This window comes from Pyxicephalus adspersus, chromosome 2 (assembly GCF_032062135.1).
Source record: "Pyxicephalus adspersus chromosome 2, UCB_Pads_2.0, whole genome shotgun sequence".
NCBI lineage: Eukaryota > Metazoa > Chordata > Amphibia > Anura > Pyxicephalidae > Pyxicephalus > Pyxicephalus adspersus.
Genome location: NC_092859.1, coordinates 155,199,251 through 155,221,101, shown reverse-complemented (window position 1 = coordinate 155,221,101; position 21,851 = coordinate 155,199,251). Strand labels below are relative to the sequence as shown.

At 38.0% G+C, this 21,851-nt stretch overlaps 2 protein-coding genes across 2 annotated transcripts in view; both read left to right on the top strand.

Annotated features, from left to right (window-relative positions):
* CDS2 (CDP-diacylglycerol synthase 2) overlaps positions 1-9,555 on the top strand; it is a 52,646-nt gene extending 43,091 nt beyond the window's left edge. The window contains exons 11-13 of the mRNA XM_072402834.1: positions 3,039-3,158; positions 4,165-4,268; positions 5,097-9,555. Coding sequence (XP_072258935.1) covers positions 3,039-3,158; positions 4,165-4,268; positions 5,097-5,226 — 354 coding nt within the window. The 3' untranslated portion in view covers positions 5,227-9,555. The remainder of the gene's footprint in view (positions 1-3,038; positions 3,159-4,164; positions 4,269-5,096) is intronic.
* An 11,617-nt stretch (positions 9,556-21,172) lies between these two features.
* The window catches only part of ARHGAP25 (Rho GTPase activating protein 25), a 62,114-nt gene continuing 61,435 nt past the window's right edge, over positions 21,173-21,851 (top strand). The window contains exon 1 of the mRNA XM_072402832.1: positions 21,173-21,558. Coding sequence (XP_072258933.1) covers positions 21,471-21,558 — 88 coding nt within the window. The 5' untranslated portion in view covers positions 21,173-21,470. The remainder of the gene's footprint in view (positions 21,559-21,851) is intronic.

The window sequence follows — 21,851 nt, the reverse complement described above, 5'->3', positions numbered from 1 at the left end:
TGCTGGGCACCTGGGATTGGTAACAGGCGGTAAGTGCTGGGCACCTGGGATTGGTAACAGGCGGTAAGTGCTGGGCACTTGGGATTGGTAACAGGCGGTAAGTGCTGGGCTTTTTAGGCCCAGCAGTTTTTCAAGCAGGAGTGGTTCCTGGCGAGAGATAAGTGAGGGATAAACCCAGCAAATGCAACCTTACTGCCAATGTGAATTCAGCCAACCTTCAGATGTCACTTCCTAGCGCTATACCTAGGTAACACAAAGAGCATCATGTATGTGATCCCAGATGGGGGCAGCACAGCCAGTGCCCTCCTCTCAATACTGCCAAAAACAAAAACTTCCTGTGAAATTTTTCCACCTGCAGTGTGATAGCTGTGTGTGTAAAGTCTGCTTGTCATGTTCTGCAGCCTAACAACTCATTGTGTTCAATCCTTTAGATCTCCTAAATTGTTGGTTGTAATTACCTAACGTTTTTAGGATACAAAGGGGACTCTCATAGCTACTAATAACTAAACAAAAATATAGGGAGTTTAAAAAAACTTGTGAAAATTGAAGATTTGGGTTGCTGTTTTATACGAAAGTGCACCTAGGAGCCCAAAATTGGAAATGCAAATTAGGGACCCCCGGGGCCACTTACATAGCATGAAGCATTGGGGTGGGGCCCCCTAAATATTTTACCTACCTTTCACCAAACTATATTTGTAATGCTATGCTGCCCTTGCTACTTCTGTTCATTGAATCCCAATTTTTCTGGAATAGGGAGGTGCAGGAAACTGAAAATGTGGGTGCAAGTAGAGAACAGATGTAAAAACCCCTAAAATTTCATTAGCATGGCATGATTAGAACATAAAAACCTCTGCCCATCAAACTGTCTGGTTCCCTACCTTGAACCCTAATTTCTTCAGAACAGAGAGGTGCAGGTAAACAGAATCATAGGTGCAAGTGGGGGACACTTGTGGTTAACACCCCCCAAACTTTCATCTCAATGGCATCATTACATAAACATTGCCCATCAAAACACGGGCAGTAATGTGTAACATGGTAGTGTGTTTGCCATAGTAATGAAATTTTAGTATGGGGGTTTATCGAAATGTGTCCCCCGACTGCACCTAAATTTTTAGCTTTGCACACCCCACCATTCTAGGGAAATTGGGGTTCAAAGAAGAGAAGCAGACAGGGTAGCATAGTGTGACAATTATAGATTTCTAAAAGAGAAGAATTAATTCAGGGGCCCTTCCCTAATGCTCATTTTCATGTAAGTGGCCCCCTAATTTGCATTTTTAATTAAGGACTCCAAGGTTCACTTGCTTTTATTACCGCAACCTCAATGTTGTATATTTACAAGATTTTACAATCCTGATCCCCATATCATTCAATTTGTAAAAGCTGGGGAGCTGAAATTTTGAAAGTTGCTAATTATAAGTGTTCCCTGTGCACCCTGAAAATTTCAAATCATTATGACATACAGTTTAGGGGATATGAAGGTTTATACACAGAGAGCTGTAAGGCTGAGGAATGTGACATGCAGCATTTACACACACACACACACACACACACACACACCACACACACACACCGCTCCGATGATGTCATTACACACGTCCACTGGGCGGAGACATTGTTTACACAGTGTGGGGGTTTTTTTTTTTTTCAAAAGAATGGAGGGACAGCCTCTGTGCCGATCTCTTCATATTTGTGCTGTGCTCTCCTCACTCCGCCCGGCTCTAATCAGCAATCACCATATTTCAGCGGACAACAGAGCGAGCAGAGCAGCCTCTCCGGTGTTCGTTCAGAGCTTCTGAAAATGTGCTGGGCAGAAAAATCACTGCAGGTGTGCGGCCCGCCCCCCATAAACGAGCTGGGGAGACATATGTACAGTATCGAAAGACATTTTATACAATTGAGCGCTTCCAACTTTTGTACAACAGATTGCAGAAGAACCTTTCATGTTCCAGCATGGCTGTGTCCGCACTGTGGGAAAATGGTTTAGCAAATATAAATACACATACAGAGAAATGAAGGGGCTGCAGAGACCTCTGACCTCAACACTAACGAACAGCTTGGAGAAAATTAGGACAATAATTGTGAGCCAGATCTTTTTACCCAACTTTGTACATGACAACTTCAAAGTGGAAATACTTCCCAGAAGTGCCAAAAAAGGGAGAACTCTTATTTACAGCCATTGTTTTGAAATAGGAAGCACTCAAGCTTATATAAATCTGTTGGTCCAGAAACTTTTATGCAGTGGATTCATTTTGTTTTGTATTTAATGTTGCTACCAAAATGGCAATTTTACATTTTTAATATACAGTATTTATATAGCGCCAACATATTACACAGTGCTGTATAAAGTCCAAAGTGATGTCACTAGCTGTCCTTCAAAGGAGCAATCTAATGTCCCTACCATAGTCATATGTCATTAAGTCAATTTTTGGGGGTAAATTACCCTAACTGCATGTTTTTGGAATGTGGGAGGAAACCCACACAAACACAGGGAGAACCTTCAAACTCCATGCAGCTAGTGTCCAGCCCGAGATTCTAACCTGGGAACAGAGTGCTAACCACTGAGCCACCGTACTGCCCACATTGTGTATGAAATTACAGTAACCAAGAGCTCTACATTGTTTCCCTACAGTAATACATTCCAAAAAGTTTACCTTTAGAATTTGCACAAGGAAAACATCTGTAAAATTGCACAGTGAAAATGTTTTTGGAAGCATTTTAGTCTTCATCTGTTAATCTTAGCACACACTAAGCATCTGTTAAACAGGTAAAGATTTTCATTAAGCAGTAAACCCAAGGAATGATCAAAGTGCATTGGGTACTACACAAAGCATTGGTGTTTGTTAAAGTAACTATTGGTAATTATATTCAGTGTTCTCCCCAGCCCCTTTTAGCCACTTTTTAGTAACAATCCTGCGGTTTTGGGTGATTACTGAATGGTGGGGTGACAATACAGCGGCTACTACCCTGCCTAAATAAAAATTCTGAGGAAAATGCTGATATCGACATGTCATAATATGGGTATGTTATTTCTCCTGCAGAAAACTGTCTGGATGTATCCTTTCCAAATCCATAGCATCGCTCTTTCTACATTTGCCTCGCTCATCGGTCCCTTCGGAGGATTTTTTGCCAGCGGATTCAAGAGAGCATTCAAGATCAAAGTAATTATTATTGGGCTCGGGGTTTCTAGTTTTACTAATATGTTAATAATCTGATTATTATTTGTTCCTTTTATATTGTGCTTTTTGTGGGGTGTTTGCTGACTATTATTTATATATTTATATAGCGCCCACATATTACACAGCGCTGTACAAAGACTATAGTCATGTCACTCACTGTCCCTCAAAAGGGGTTAAAAAAGTCCCTAGCATCATACTATCATATGTCATTAATAACATAGTCTAAGGTCACTTTTTAAAGGGAATCCAATTAACCTAACTGCATCTTTTTGGAATGTGGAAGGAAACCAAAATTCTTGGTAGAAACCTATGCGAACACAATGAGAACGTGCAAGCTCCATGCAGATAGTGTCCTGGCAGAGATTGGAACCTGGGACCCAGCGTGCTAACCTCTGAGCCACCATGCTGCCCACAGATTTCTTAAAAAAAAATTTAAAATAAAAAAAATAATAATTATAGTGTGACACATGGGTCGGCATCCTTATGGGAGTTTGTTCCCATGAACTCTTCTCCTTCACTTTAAACAAAAGAGGATTTAATGCCTTTTTTTACTACTTTTTTTTTTATTACATGACGTATATTGCCTTTCTTTCATCATTTCTTGCTGGCTAGGAGCAGCAGCAGCAGCATTGTGCCTACAGAAATTGGTGCAAAGGCTGCAATCACCGCCAATCTGAAATAGGTTCCATTGCCGATTTGAATAGGTGTCTGAAGGTATTACCTATATACCCAAACTGAAACTGGATAAATCAATTTTGGTTTACTAAAATATTTCTGCTTAACAGTGTATGAAATCTAAACACCTTTTTAGCTAGAAACCTACAAGGTATCAATATCCGAAATCTTTCATTTACATCTTCTGCCAGCAGCTATAAATTAATGTCGGCATTATCCTTAATGCTGCCACCTATTGCCAGTAAAGTTAGGTAAGAATTTTAATTTGTGCTTCTTGGGGTTCTCATTTATTTATTTATTTTTTTCCCCTCAGGATTTTGCAAACACCATTCCAGGCCATGGAGGTATCATGGATAGATTTGACTGTCAATACTTGATGGCCACGTTTGTGAATGTGTACATTGCCAGCTTTATCAGGTGAGGAACAAATGAAACTAAAGCATGGTGGGAAGTTTATTCGATTATTTTCAACAGGGCCTGAACATGGTTGTGTTTAAACTCATGGACAATAAATTATTGCGGCTTTTGTTTGACTTTTCATTATTATTAATATTATTATTATTATTATTATTATTTGCAGTTTAGAGAGAACCTGAACTCTGGAAGTGTGTCTACAAAAAAATCAGTTGACTAATCATCAGTATTAGCTGCAGATAATATTTTCCATTATTGGCTTAAAATGCCCATCTTGGCAGAGGAAAGGCTTTGCTTCTTCGTTTCAGAACCCCCAGTATGGATGGGACTGTGACCAGCACAGTAGTGACATCACAAAATCTGCTGATACTAGTAATTTAGAGGCAGCATTGCCTTAGATCTCACACTGTAGATATATTGCTATGAATATGTATGCATAGGAGTGCCTAAGCACTTTTGTATAGGTGGTGAACTTTTAAATTTCATTTTCTTATAATTGTTTCACTGCACTTACTGGGTGCAGTAAACAGTTTATAATTGTTCCACCTTTCTGTTTCAATTTGATTTTGTTAAAAAATGACATTATACAAAACAAGGAAACCGTAAAATAAAAACAGAACAGCACAGACGAAAAAAAAAAAGATGCAAACTGTAGACAACAAGGACATTTATATAAATACAGAACGCAAGATATCAATGTTATACATTTTTGAGTTCAGGTCCTCTTTATCCTTCTTTTTCTGAAATAATCTGTATTAAAATAAATCTGCTTTGAACATTTGTCCTTAAATTTTAGTTTATATTAACAATCTAATTTTTTGTTTGTAACAGGGGTCCCAACCCAAGCAAACTTCTCCAGCAGTTTTTAACTTTACGTCCCGACCAACAAATTCACATTTTCAACACCCTGAAGTCTCACCTAATGGAGCGAGGGATGCTGGGAAACGACGAGGGTGTTTAAAGCAGCTGTGCGTCCAGTCTGGGCGGCACCTCCACCTGGCGCATGCGGGTTCACTGTACAGTAAACACTGTTCTAGCCCTTTTTGGAGAGGACTCATTAACCCCTTTGCTGCTGGAGATGGTCCCAGAGGTCATTGTTTTTTTTTGTAAAGATTTGTGCGATGTCATATTTTGCCTGTACATTTTTATTGGTTTATTTTTCCACAAGCCTTGTGTTTACATGTACCTTCCGAAGAAAGAGCCTGACCGGCATACTTGTAGAGTTGGTACCTATGGGAGTGCACAGCATTCCAGCCTCCCACACACACATTATAGAATGAGTGACATTTTTAAAACCGGCATGTGTAAGAAGTTATTTTTAAATGCCACAATCAGTTCATTTCTAGAGATATTCTGCATTTTAAGTATCTCGTTTTATAATTTCACAGAATTCTTCAGGTCTGTACTTTTCAGTGTTAATGGATTTTTGTACGGATTCCCATTTGTAGTATTACTTGCAGGGCAAGTGGTTTGTTATTGGCTCTGGTTATTGGGTTTGCTGGACCCAGTTGATTATAACCCTGCCTGTGTATATGAGTAGCGCATGTCAAAGCTAAAGGCTGATGTAAAGCCTCATACATAGTCTAGATTTCAGTCACCTGAGGCAATGAATTAAGCATTAATATGGCTGTTCGGAAACGCCACCTTCTCATCCTCCCCTCTCCATAGAGCAGAACAGCACTGTCTGTACAGTGCTTGTTTATTCTACTGTCACTGTAAATGGTCACCAGTCATTTCCACTGATGGTATGTAATGCTTATGCCTAGAGAATTTGTATAGATTGGTAATATTAGCACTTTATACACTGATAAGGCTGCCCAAATTTTACCCACATTGTGCTTTGCATGTAAGTTAATAGGAATGCTGAGTAGTCAATATATAGGACTGATCCTATGTTAATGACTTCTCTGCAACTAAACACAGCAGATGTGGAACGTGCTAAGCAAAGCCACCATGTACATATACCCTGCAAGTAAGTTTCCCTGACAAATGCATCCTAATATAAACCTGACTGATCAAGTCATCAACCCAGTGTATATAGGTAATCCTGCATTGTGTTCCTCAAGGTGAGTTTTGTGCATGCTTGGGTTGCCTGTCAATATTTCAGCAAGTACTACCAGCTGTAATTTATTATATATTTGCCGTGGTGTACATGTACTGATGTGACACTAGACATAGGCAGCTAGCAGTGCATAGAACTTAGAGACCTCCAGGAATAGGAATAGTGTGGTAGTTTCCCAGGATAGTCGGGTCACACATGTTCATTGTATTGGAAGATCTATTTCCATACCCCCACTTTCAGAAATGTCTCTCTTTCTATATGAGTCACGGTTAAGGCGTGTTTGTGTACTCTGATTTTACTAGCCTTTTATTTTTTTAGCACAGACACATAGATCCTAAGTTATGACCATACCTATTTTCACATTTTATTGTCTATATATCATTTTATATATAAATATTTCATCAGGTTTAACTTATTTTATTATTGTTACTGCTTTGCTATGAAGGACTGGGGATAAGAACAATTTGGAACTTTTATTTTTTTTAAAGGGATCTAAAATGATCCCAAAGCTCTGCTTGTTAACTGAAGAGGTTTCAGTAGGACGAGTTGCAGTCCTCTCTGCAATCGCCAAGCACGTCCTATACAGCAACAACAGTCTACGGAGCCCTCCTCCATCCACACAGCTGGTCATTATCCTTTGTGTTTTGTTGTATCTCTTGTTCCTTAAACTTGTCCCATTCTGTAATTCCCCTAGAGAGTTTTCTGTATTTAGCACTATTTTAATTTAAAGAAGTGAAAACTTGTCGTGACTATTTTTCTCATTGATTTGTGAATGTATATGATTCTGTCTAGCTGTTACTTTTTAATGGTGATTTGCAGACCAGGAAGCCTATTTATAAAGAATTGGCGATCTGATAACCAGTCCCCTGTTGTTTACTGATTATTAATCACTAAACCATTATCAGCAAGCTTGGCAATTAGAAGCTCCATTGATGTGAATGATTGACTCTTTTTCTGATGGTGATCAGAAAAAGCTGATCATGGTGTCCAAAACAGATGCTGCTTATATGCAATATAGCCCATTAATTTCTTCAAGGAGCTATAAAGTGGCATCAAGCTGACCACCATATTATAACTATGGCCATCATCAACAGTAAAAGTAAATGTTTCCTAAAAGTGATCTTTTTAGCTGATCGCCCCTAATATAAACAGGGTTCAAAAGAAAAAATTGTGTTTGTGCATAAATAACAAATTAGTCTGTTCCCTCCCTTATAAATAGGCCTCTAATTGTTGGCGTCTGCAGTCACCCAGCCATTCATTGTATCTATTTTAGGTTTTTAAAATGTGATTAATTTGTAAAGCAATTATGTAATGTATTTCTTTTAAAGGGTCAGCTTATCTAAAACGCACAACAGTTCACACAGTAACACTGGCTTGTCCATTTGGAGGTTCTGCATTTAGATTTAACGATTTTTGATTTAACAATGCCATTCTGTAAATTAATAGACAATGTTTCCTTTGTGTCTATAAGAGAAGTTACTGTCATCCGTTTCTTGTTCGCCTTTATTTGCCTGAAATGAATATTATAGAACATTCTGCACATAGCCTAGTTGGTCAAGTATTTGAACATATGTACAGGATTAGGGCTTTTACAGAAATTTGTAATTAATATTTGCCACTATTGTTTTTGGGTCCTTAAATTGTAAATTTGGCTAAAATGTCTTTTTAATGAAAATACTTATAACTGCATGAAAAAATGTAAATGAGCACAGTTCCAACACCTTAAAGGGCACATGTCTGCTCCCGGCCATCAAGGCAGTCATTTTGTTGATGGAATTATGTAGCATTAAATTACATCTATGAGCTGAGGTGGGATATCTGTTCCTTGGCACAATGAGAGGCGAACCTGCTTCATTAGGTTTGATGTTTACAGGGATGATCATTTCAAATAATTCTTTTTAGAATTTTATATCACCTCTTACATATATTTGTTCTTTTTAATTCATCTATCAAGAAAAATGCTACATTTCGAAAAATGTATGTGATTATATGCAGAAATGGTATATTCTGCATGTTTTCACATTCTCCGTTTTTTCTCTACATAATTTAAAGCCTAGCTAAAGGCAAAATTGAACCATGCCAATTAACTGACAGACATCCACTGCGTTCGGACTTTGGGTGTCACATGGTCACACATAGATGACTCCCCGCTGTCTGAAGTCTCAGTTGAGATGAAGTTAGATGCAGTGTGCAAGCATATTAGGTCTTTAAAATAGTTAATTGATCCATTCTTTGCCTCTATATCCCAATTCATCTCATTGTTAAATTAATTCCTTTGTTTATATTTGTTTTTAGGCCTGTTTTAGACTTTAAGTGAACCGTAGTGCCAGATTAAAGGCCCAGCCATGCTTGGAGTAATGGGAACAGTTGGGAACCATTTTGTGAACAGATTTCGCGGTGCGGTTGCAGCGAGGTTTCTGGAACAGATATGTTGCTTTCCCTCATCTGGAGGAGGAACTGCCGCCACTACAAACATGTGGCGGCACCTGTGGTGTGGTTTGCTGTTCTCGGGGGCATAGCAGAAGTTTTTTATACAGGTGCTCTCTTTGGCACCTTTTAGCTGGCACTTTTCAATAACCATCCGGCTTTTTATGGGTGGTAAGTGTAAAATTGGGTTACAATTCAAGGGCCACCACCCGCCTACAGCTACTTCCCACAGCACCTTGGAACAGCTCACTTGCATGTGATTGTCCAGTTCAAGTGTCAAAGGGGCGTCAGTTGGGCTTTATCAAGGACCAAACTTCATAGCAGCAGTGACGATGAAAGTTTAGGACAAACGATCATACTGCTTGGAGTGTGTTTTTAGCATTTTTATACTTCCACCATTTTGTATAAACTACATACACAGCTTTCATTCACAAAAGTAAACCCAGATTCTCCGGCCCCTACTATGTCAAGGGGATTTTTTTGGAGTGAGATAATTCCATCTGTCACTGAAAATTGTGTTCAATTTATTGGCTTTTGCAGACCAAGTGGCCCAATCCATAATAGTAAATTTTTAATACTTGGAGATAGTGGTTACAAGCAACCATCAGAAGCATTGCATTTGGAAATATTTCTGCTTTTTTTTTTTTATGTGTGATCACTGATCATTTCCTTTTCTGTAAATGGGTGATGCATAAAAATGGTCAGATGTCTCATTGCCTGTACTTAGTAAATATAGTATATATTTACTTAGTGTGTGTATATGTGTGTAAATATATATATATATATATATATATATACACACACACACATATATATATATATATATATATATATATATATATATATATATATATATATATACATTGTATAACTTCACAATAACGAGAAACCTTTTGCATAGAAACATAAATGTTCTCCAGTGCTCCCTATGAAGACAGATGGATCTTTACAAGCAATTTGGCATCACTGACTCTCCATGTAATGGGAGACACATGAGCAAAAAAGCCGTGCTTGGCATCAAAATTATTACTTGCAAAAATTTTATATGCTGTTGGGACAAACATGGTACAGATTTGAGGGTAATTTTCGTTTCCTTTAGAAAATTGTCATAACGCCTTTCCCAAGTTTTCCCCACCGCTCATTTTTGCTGTAGAGATGAGCTACAACGAGTCTTTAAAAAGCTTTTTATTGTCTGCCGTCTTTGCTGAGGCCCCTGTATCGGTGGTGGCACAATATATAAATCCTGTTTAATAAAAATATTTGATTCTACAACGACCGGCACACTGCAGTTGCAAATTGTTCTCAAAGATTTTAATTCCAGGGGTATCTGCTGGTCTTTCATTTATGATTTTGTGTGCTACTGACTAGTACATTATTCAAAATAATAATTTCTGGTTAATTGTCCAATATTCTATTTTATGTCAAATGGTTCAAGTGTTTTTTGATTATTAGATAATGAATGTTGATTTGGAAGTCTGTGCACACACAATGCACAGACTTTTACTAATAAAACTTCCTGTTACTTCTCATTAGTCAAAAACAAAATGGGAGGTATTGGGATATAAGATCTTGGACTGATACCACAAACTATTCAAATGTGGTCAGGATTTCCCTAGCTTTAGTTATTAATGTTCCTTGCCAACCAAATGGCAAACATTAGTAATTAAAATAGTCATCTACATTTTAGAAAAATTTGCAAAAAAAATGTAGGGATAATTTATTTGTTTTTTTTTTTTAATACCCAAGCTTGACCAATTTACTGAAAATGTGCACTTTTTTTTAATTACATCATGAATAAAAGCTTTGCAGTGGGTGAAAATGCTGGTAAATAGATCAATTTGTCGTCTTTGTGAACATTCTAGAGATTAATTTTGCTACATACAGATTACAGATTTATAATTATTTTAGAGTGTACTTCGTTTTAATGCATGTCAGTAAGCGCAGGTCAATCCAGTAGCTGTAGATTGGGGTATTCATGCTCTTGTTTTTAAAATTGATCACTAGCCGGTGGTAAAAGAAGACTAATGCTACATTATAATGCTACTGCCACTTACAACAGTCACTGGATGTTGTATATTCCAGTGTATATGGTCAAGTTGATAGGTCATAAATTAATAAATTACATTTGCTGTTTACAATTCATTCTGTTACTAGCTTGGACATCACTCCCCTGTAAAATGGTTACATTTGAAGGACTTGGCCTTTTCAGTTTAGCACTCCAATTGTACTGATATTCACGTGACTGTTTAAAAAAAAAAAAAAAAAAAAAAAACAAGCTATCTGCTTGAATGACTTTTACCTGAATCATTTCAAAAGTTGGCCCAGCACCACATTACTTCCCTGATTTCCTCTCTGCACAGAACCTCTGACTGTTACTAAAGTCATGACGGCCCGGTCCATGTATGTCCCTGCTGGTATTCATTTGGTGAAAAGACAGTAAGGCAGTATGATAGGTGGGATGTCACGTCAGGTATCCCTTCTGCTCTCGAAATTCAGGTAAAATTTTTTCTTTTAATGTTGGTTCTGCACCATATTGGGTTATAGTTATTACCGGACAGGTAAATGTGAAGCACTGTTAACATTCCACGTAGCTGTACATAATACAAGGAGATAAATTGGATGGCCCGGTGTAGCCCCCTGGCCTTCTATGAACCTTCCTGTACTAGTTGGCTCTGTGTACATTCTGTATACTTCTTTGTCTTTGCTCTGAGCAAATTGCACTCTGGCTGGGGCTGGAGAAATGTTTAGACTTCCAAGTCATTGAAACCCTTCTGTCATTCTGCAATATTTATTGTGAAGCTGTTACTGTACCATGTTCTTGTTATTTTTGTTTATTTTTTTCTTTATTACTTCGTTATTACTGTGAATTATAAATGGTCAATCCATAAAATTATATATTTGAGTGTTTGGGGGATGATTGCTTTCGTTGCTTTAACCCCTACTCGGGGGGGGGGGAAGGATCTATACAAAAGACTTTAAGGTTCGCCCACCTACCATTGACCATTACATGAAGTCTCCTCATCCTCAATGAATTCCCCTTTGTGTTTTATTATGGAGACTCCATTGGTATGTGTAGAACTTGAATTTCCAACCCGCTTGAGATATAGCAACCGAATGAATGATTCATCCTTATAACATCCACTCGAATATAAAATATTAGCTTTGCTTGGACAGACCGTTTAAAGACAGCCTGTAAGGATAACAGTATTTTGAGGAAACCATACTGTGCGGGTTTGCTGCTTTGCTGATACATTTCAACAGTTGACATGTCAGGGAATTGTTCACTGAAATGGGCTTTTCAATGCAACTCACACTGTAGACATTGTAGAATTTTAATTGATTTGAAAGGGACACCAAATATGGGAAAAGAATATATAAATATATATTTTAAATATATAGTAGGTTGGTATTCTGTAATCAATGTTGCAAAATAAAATGTGACTTTAAAGAGTGTTTCCTTGTGCTGTGTTCTTTTTAAACCTCTGTGCATGGACCCCTTCTTTTATAGTGCTTCTTCCACTCACCTATTAGATTGTAAGCTCTTCTGGACAGGGTCCTCTCTTCCTACTGTGTCACTGTCTGTACTTGTCAACCCCTAAATAATGTACAGTGCTGTGTAATATGTTTGCACTATATAAATACTGTTTAATAATGTAATTTTGCAAGGAAGGGTACACTTGTCAGGCCTTACAATGTGATAAGTATTTATATATGCTCTTCGGGGCAGGGTCCTCTCCTGTATCACTGTCTGTATTAGTCTTTCATTTTCCATCCCTATTTAATGTACAGCGCTGCGTAATATGTTGGCGCTATATAAATCCTGTTTAATAATAATAATAATATATAGAACAAATATTAAGGAAAAGGTTAAGACACAGTCTGCTTCTACTTGTCTTCTGCTATATACACCTTATGCTCCTCTCTGGGGGAAAAAAATCGGGCTTGTGTTCAGTTGTCCATCAACCACTAATCGGGAACAACTGCTGTTCACTCCTATAAAGGAGAGGATAGAGTGCTGCCACTCGCTCATCCTCCTATCTCCATAGAACAGAATGGCACCCTGCATACAGTGCTCTTTTATTCATCTGTCGCAGGAAACAGTCATGAAAGATTATCCAATTTTCATTGGACATTTGTCAACTGATCATAGTTCAACTCAATACAGTTTTTTTTTCTCCACTTCAGGATCATAAAGTTTAACAGGTGTGCTAGGAAGATCCTTTAGAATTGGCCATATGAATTTTTAAGGTCAAGCCTTTTTTTTTGGGAGGAAATTAGTATATAACATACAGAATATCAATGCACATACATCAATTTCTATAACAGGTGTTGGGGTAAACAAATCTCTAAACCAATAAAAATATTTAAATGTCATTGACTGTATGATATGGTCACATTTAAGGAAGGAAGAAAAAATATTTCACTTAAAAGGTTACAAATCTCAGTCATTTTTAACATAGTACTGGGGGATCATTATCAGGCAAGCGATATGCACACTATGTAGTTTGTATGGGGGGGGTTTCTGTTCGTTTAACAATCGACGGGAGAGTGGCAATGTAAGATTCCCACACCTCAAAAAAAATTTGTGACATAAGTTTCTCAATTTAAAGACACCTCTATCCAGTCTATCTGAAAGATATACCATAGTTTTTCCCGAAACAAGACAGGAGTAAGTGTATAAAGGTTTATCTAGTTATTCAAGATGGTTTTCTTAACCACCAAATACAGTATTGCTGAAAGAGCTGCATTCTTTATTTATCTGTGAGCCTTGCAAAGCAAGATCCCCAAATAAGGCCCAACTGGGGGAGAGTAGCAAATAGTTCATCAGGTTGCGTAGGGCAGAGGTCTCCAATTCCCCCGGGTCCGATGGCTGGGCTGTGGCTCTGGCTGGTGCACCCACCCACGGGGTCTGGAGAAGGACCCTGCTTAGGGGGGACGCACCAGCTAGAGCCACAGACCCCGTCTGCCGTATGCATTGCAGGCTCAGGGAGGTGGACGGGTTGTGTCTCTGAACACAACCTGCCCACTCTCCCATCGCAGGCTCGGACCTTTAATGGGAGAGTGGACGGGTTCTGGCATCATGACATCACTCTGGGGGAAGTTTCTTCCCCTTTGAGTGACACCCGACTCCCTGTGCATGCTTGGTCCGGAGTTCATAAATTAAGTGGTCCATGAGCTCCAAAAGGTTGGTCACCACTGGCCTAGGTGAATGCGGTATGTTAGGTATACAATACATCAACATTCAGTATACATGGGCACTGGTGCTGGTCTGTTTTGCAGGAGTGGCTCCCAACACTCACCCAAATCTAGTATAAAGCAGACCTGTAGTCCCATAGGACTATTGTACAGCTTCATTGTCTGCACCAACTGTATTGTAACAATACCTACTATGTTAAATCTGCATATGTCTCATATTTATTGAAAAATAAGTCTAAATATTAAATCTAAATATCTAAAATAATTTTAGGAACCAATTCCTACTGCATTTTCTAATGTAAATGACTCTTTCTTGTCTTCATGAAAATTTGGTGGTTCCTGCCTATGTAATACAGGAAATTCAAATGAATCTTCTCTGTATATAGAACAAAATAGCTGCTGGAATTACCCTAAATTTATAGTAACTGCCAGGCTTGCAGATTTTAGCACATTGCAGCTCAAAGCAGAACTTACAAAGAACTAAACACTGATCTAATTCATGCCTTGTTTCTGTAATCAGAATGTAAACTGAATCACAGGCAGATAAACCTAAGATTTGTTTAGGTTTTCATGACATCAGATAACTGTGCATGGTGTGATAATGCTAAAAGATGACATTGGGTGCAAATGCTCACCTCTCCAAAGTGGTCATTCACATTAATATACATTTTAAAGCAATTGATCCCCTATCAATGTAAAAAAGGAAAACTATCTTTAACAGTTTTTAGGGTGGTGGGCAGGATGAAAAGAAGAGCAGAGTTGCTAGGAGCAGACTTATGATCTCATTCCTTCACCTGAACAAACAAGGACTGACAATGGGGCTTACAATTTAGTTTTACTAAAATATGAGAGGGAGAGGAAGCCAATCCCACAGTGATAAGGATAGAAAATACCACTAGAGTGGTTGTCGAGCCAATAGTACATCTTTATGGCAGAAAATAAGTCTAGCATGACATAAAAACTTTTATTTCAGTTACTAAAACATATACTTCTTAGAAACATATTTGGTAAAAGAGGCCATGGCAATGTTTAACCATGACTTTATAAAATACTCTCACTAAAGAGTCCAAGATGTGGGTCAGTACTATACTTATGGTCTCTCCCGACGCGTTTCGCCCTAAACAGGCTTCCTCAGGGGATTGCCTGCCGAGACCCTAGAAATTACATTAATGATAGTATAGTATAGAATTTCCACAGTATTCTTACAATTTTTACAATTTTGAAACGAGCTGATTCATCTAAATAGTCTTTACTTACTTACATTACTTAGTTATGTAATAACTATTAATCCAGTTCTAGTAGATGGAGGTATCTAGAAATAAATTTAAAAAACTAAAATATTTCTTTCAGCCCCTTTACAGGTTAAAAGTAAAAAAAAAAATGGATCAACTGCTAAGAACTATGTGAACTACATGAAAGGTCAACTGTATGCAACCAATGTGTTTTTTTGCAGGATATAGATTGAGGCTTTCATGGACTGACAATGTCCTCTAATATGCAATGATGACAAGGTATCTCATTGATATCAGTTCCTTTGGAATCCGCCATTCTATGACTGTCCTGGGGGGTTTATACCCAATATGTGATGCCAAAAAATACTTTAATTTCCCTCTGTGTGTGCTGTTTGGTCAAAAGTGATTATGCATCAAGAAGTTCCCTTTCAATGTCTGTTAAGTTTTAAGGTCTTTGGATCTTTATGTTCTTTATGATCTTTATGTTCTCTTATCTGTTCTGTTTCCACCATAGACATAATTGAAACTTTTAAATGAGTGCGAAAATGGTTTGAAGGAATCTGTTTTCAGCATGAAGATCACGAACAGGCTTTTCCCAGGTTTTAATCTCAGCCAGGACACTATCTGCATGAGTTTGCAGGTTCTCCCTGTGTTTGTGTGGGGTTCTTCCCACATTCCAAAAACATGCAGTTAGGTTAATTGGCTTCCCCCCACATTGACCTTAGACTGTGTTAATGACATATGGCTATGGTAGGGACTTTAGATTGTGAGCACCTTTGAGGGACAGCTAGTGACATGACTATGGACTTTGTACAGCACTGCGTAATAAGTCTGCTCTATATAAATACCGTATGATAATAAAATATAATCCCATCTCTAGAAAGCCTCATAGCTGACAATGCATATCAGAGCAAAACCCAAGCCATGATGTCAAAGGAAAGACCTGCAGAGCTCAGAGACTGGATTGTTACAAACAGATCTACTTAAGAACAGGTACCCGGGAACACCGCGGCCTCCATATTTCTCAAATAGAATATGTTTGGTACAACCAGGACTCTTCCAAAAGCTGGTTGCCCAGCTAAACTGAGCAATCGAGGGAGACTGGAGAAAGGTCATTGGTGATAGAGGTGACCAAGAACCTGATGGCCGCTCTGGCTGAGCTCCAGGTATCCTGTGTGAAGATGGGACTAAGTTCCTGAAGGACAACTATAATTGCAGCCCTCCACCGATCTAGGCTTTATGGTATAGTCGCTAGACGGAAGCCTCTAATTCATAAGGGAGCATACTGGACCCCTGCAGGCAGACCGCTGGTTCCATGCAGAGGAAGGATTTATTCTGGCTTTTTTCATTTGTACCCTGGTTGTGGCTAAAACTTTATCTGGACTTTAATCCTGGACACAGACCAAAAGCATTCTAGGAGAGCAATGCCAGCCTTCGTTTTTTTTTTTTTCCCAACAAATAATACTTTTTCTTCATGATCTTCCTTCTTTGTACAGTGAGATCTCTTTACGGATGTGTTTGTGTAGTAAATAAGGTTTGTTGCCAACTCAAGATATTACAAAACATTAAATTATGTAATATGGAGGAAGTGATCAAGAGTACATCTGCAACTAGAAATAGAAGAGAAGTCATTCCAAAGACCAAATTTTAAAAAACATATTTTCTATCAAAGATCATTTTCTAGAAAACATTGAGAAATCCCTAAACTAAAACTAAATTCCTATTCCTAAAGAAACTGGCATTTTCCTTAGTGAAGGATTCAACGGATATAAAGACCTGCATTGAGATTGGCTCCTGATTACGGAGATTAATTTGGCAGTGATGACGAGTAAATTGAAACTCTAAATAGAAACTCTAAACATTAACTGTTAGACTTGAACTCGTGCTATAAATGGTGATTACATTTTCAGACAACCTCTAGAATTGTCACGTTATTTTTAGCTGTATTGTGGGAAATCACAGAACAAGTCAGAACGGGAAGCACGGTGGCTCAGTGGTTAGCGCTCTGGCCTTTGCAGCACTAGGTTGCAGGTTCATATCTTAGAACACTATCTGCATGGAGTTTGCTTGTTTTCCCCATGTTTGTGTGGGTTTCCTCTGGGTACTCCGGTTTCCTCCCACATCCCAAAAACATGCAGTTAGGTTCATTGGCTTCCCCCCAAAACATTAGACTGTATTAAAGACATATGACAATGGTAGGGACATTAGATTGTGAGCTCCTTTGAGGGTTAGTGACATAACTTTGGACTTTGTACAGTGCTTCGTAATATGTTAGCGCTATATTTTTACTGTGTAATAATAATAATAACAACAAGTCCCGGCACCATATTATTCGTTGTCTTTACTCTCTTCCTAAACAGACTCGTGAAGACATGGAATGGAGGTTAAAATGATAACCAGGCTCACATAGCCATTCCTGGTTCATAACAATGCAGTGACGTAAGAAAGCTTTCTTAATAAGTTATGCTTAAGAGTCAAGTCTCTTAGAGCATAAGCTCTGTTGGTCAGCTTCCTCTTCTCCTGTGTCATTGTTTGTGTTTGTCTAATATTCAGGTTTGTCCTTTGCAACTGCTAAATGTACAGCACTACAGAATATGTTGGTGCATATTTCATTAACTGTTTATACTTTTGTTTCTTTGTTTTGTTAACCCAAGCTACATCCTAATGTACAATATTGAAACTAAGGAGGATACAAGGATACAACTTAATTCCATTATAACTAGTATTGCGATGACTAAAAAAGTCACATATGACATTTCACGTGAAAACACAAGAGCCGTGGAATGCAACTATTTCAACTAGCCCAAAAAAAAGAAAAAGAAAATAAACCATCCTTAGGTCGTCATACTAATATTTCATTAGCAGGATGTTATTCATCCATGACTGTTCCGTTATTGACAATTGTTAATTCTCCATATACCTTATATTATCCTTAAAATTGTAAAATCTCACAGCTTTAACTGATTCTTGCCCTGCGCCTTCAGAATTATAGGTAGGTGAATCATTCTTGCTTGTAAAAATAGTTATTATTTTGTAATTGTAATTATTGCTTGTAAAAATATCTTTTGGCTGGGTGCCAGTGGGAAATAGAGTATAATTTGACTGCCATACAGTGACATTTAATTAGTAGGTTTCCAGGTTTTTTATAGTACATACTCTGTGTGATACAACCCACAGGTTTTTGGATGTGTTTTAATTCTCACCAAAAAAAAGCAAAACTGCAATTGCCATCTGAACCGATGTCCTATCATTATACACCATTGTACATTGTATGGAGGCCAATGGCCTTGTGTATTCCTAAAAAAGTCCTGTACAATTTTATTGCTACTTTACAATAACATTTGCTTTTTTTTTCTCCATTTTCATCACTAACAATGTGTGAATGACTATCCCCACTTCATAGCTAATGAAATCTTATTTATTAAAACAATAGGAAGTGGGATGGAAGCTGTGGTCATGTGCTATGGTAACCCACTATGATCAATCAGAAATCATATAGACGCAAACTAAAATTTATTTGGTTTCTTTGAGGTATACCATGCACAAATGATAGCATGTAAAAAATCATAAGACCTATGATGATTTAGAGATCAGCGGGTATCTCAAATTTTTTTCTTTGTTTTGGATAGTTGTGGATTTTGCCCTTGTAACATGTCCCAATAGAACTATATTACAAAACGCCTACTAATAGGGAAATGGGATACTAAAGGTTATTTATGGTGTGTAGGGAATGGGTTCTTGGGAGATGTAGTTTGAAGGGCTTGCCCACATGAATGGAAACTGAGTAGGACAACCTGTTTTCTCTTACCAGCCACCATCCCTATGAGAATTATACTTGCTGTTAAGGCCATGTGGTGTTAAAATAAAATATAATGTAAAAATAAAATTGATATATTACAAAATGCTTATAAACCAGACACTGGGACTTGGGAGAAGGGTCCTTGGGAGATGTAGCTTGGGAGATGTAATGGCTTGCCTTACTGATGCTGTTTCTTCGAGAATTAAGCTTGGTCATACAAAAAAAACTTGGTGTTAAAGTCACATGGTGTAAAAATAATATACTAATTTAACAATATATTATAAAATGCCTACTAATAGGGCAATGGGCCTTTAAAGGTTGTATACGGTATGTAAAGAAATACTTCTTGGGAGATGTAGTTTTGAGGGCTTGCCTACATGAATGGAAACTGAACAGGACAACCTATCTCTCCTCCCAGCTGCTGTTCCATTAATACTTATTTGGATTATAGGAACACAAATAAAAGTGGTTTCTCACTACAAAAGTAAAGTAAGTGGAAAGAATATTGGGGTGAAGAAAGTTTGAAGGAAAATGCAGGATTCTTCTTGAAAATAATTTATTTTAAGAGTTTAGGTACCCTACCACTTGCTTTATCATTGGCAATCTTGGCTCCCACCCAATGGTTAACTCATCCACTCTCTAAAGATGAGAATACTTGTAGCAATAGGCATTTAGCAAGAGGGACTCCCTGAAGCAGGACATCAATGCCTAGATAAAAATGTAAGCTTTATACAGCTGGAAAATTGTTTTCTGGGTTCATTTAGAGCAGTGTTTCTCAATCAGGATTCCATGGAACCCTATGTTTCTCCCAAATACTACACCAGTGTTTCTCAACCAGAGTTTTTCCAGAGATTGCTAGGAGATCCTTAAACACAGAGCAATTTTTGAGCCTCTAAGGTCAGTTACTATTGACACCAATGATCTATTTGGCTATTGGTAAGGGTGACATTCCTAACACTGGCCAACAATGCTTAAAACAACTTTCAGGTCTCGGAAATTCCTGCCAATATTTATGATATGCCCAATTGGTCGTACATTCCGTGGTGGTCCTGGTGGGATGAATGACCACCAGGGAATGTGCCATGAAATGGGCATATCATGAATATTGGCAGGGGTTCCCAAGGCCTGAAAGTTATTTTAAGATTTCCTCCATGTTACAAAGGTTTAGAATGGTCTGGTCGCTCTCGAAATCAGCCTTTCATTTAAATCATACCTAAGGTTTAAATACAGTGCATTCAATGTATCCAATGCATGTTACAAGCCTCCGATGTATAGACATCCAAGGGCGTAGAATGTTGATGATTGCCATCATCTTGGATAAAATGTTAGCAGCCCCAGCAGACTTTGAGCCATCATTCAAGTATACTTTTTAGTTTCCCCATTTGCTTCTATTTGATATATAGCTAGGCCATTGCGATAATTAGACAAGTGCATTTTTACTAGGCTTCAGTGCAACCCTAGAGTTCCTCCAGAGGTTCCTAGGGGTTCTTTGAGCAATTTGGACCTCTCAGGTCAGTTTAACTGATACCAGTGATCTTGTTTGGCTATCCGTAAGGGTGACATTCTTCCCAATAGAAGAAGTTCCCTGAAGACCTGAACGTTATTTAATGGATTCTCCCATGTTAAAAAGCTTGAGAAACCCTCAATTAGACATTCCCAGAACAGGAGAGGGCTATGACTTACAAGGAAGGATGGACATGTAAAACTGGGGAATTTCCAAAATGCAATAAACAAAAAAAATATATACAAAGGAAAAACACTGCATGTCAGGATTTAATGGAGGGTTGGCCTGGTTCCACCTCCTATTATAAAATGAGGAATAAAAATCCTATTTCCTCATATTGATCCAGTAAAGATTTTTTCCTCTTTTTAAAAATACAATTTTGTTTTTTTTTTCCTTATATGAATAAGTGGGTTCTACAAGGTTATTTGATATCTGCCTACACTTCTGCTTGATCAAATATCATCACTTTCATTCTGCTATAAATAAACCAACATTTCATTGTATTGAATGCACACATTATAAAACATACATCCTCTATGACGTTTGAAAGGGATTTTTATTGCTTGGAAATCGTATATCCTTTACTTTCATTACGTACAAATGCCAGGCACAATTACACAGCCTCTGCTCCTCTCAATGCATTTTTTTTTCTAAATGTGCTTATGAAATGCCCACAACTTCCTCAAATGCGTACAATGAAGCTGACTGACTGGGAAGTCGAGTTTTTTTCTCTTTTCTGAGCAGTTTTTTAGATTTTTTTTAGATTTACTAAATCCTGATCCGGACTCGGTGTGAGGTTGAAAACTTGGGCTGTGGCAAGAAAGTACCCAAGAACCTAAAACTTTCTTGAGTCAATGCCTAAGGTTGGTTCATTGAATCGTACGGTTACCTGCTGAGCTGAGCAGCGGAAAGAGGAAGCCTGCTGGTGAATTAGCATGCTGATGTTGTGGTAACATGGTAGATTTACTTTGGGCCTGAAGACCGAATGCTCAAACGCCCCAGCTTCATCATCATGTCTCTGAAACTGCCAGGAAAATGGGATTTCCCCCTGAGACCAGACTTTGGACGTAAAGGTAAAAAAAACTTTTTTTATGATGTAGGAAGGCATAGTTTTATTACGAAGAAAATAATTTCTTGTAAGAGTAATGATGCTTTTGTGCATAATGCAGTAACACAACCAAAATTCCCATTTTACCGGTAATCTGAAGTGTGATTGGTCTCAACTCTCCCCCTTCCTTGCTCAGTTATCCCTATTTATGGATGGATATACAATATATAACTCTATTAAAAAACAATCGTTGTTGTGTGTTCAGCTTTTTGGGGGGGACACGAAGATCTACCTCCCCTCCCTATCTCCAAATACTGG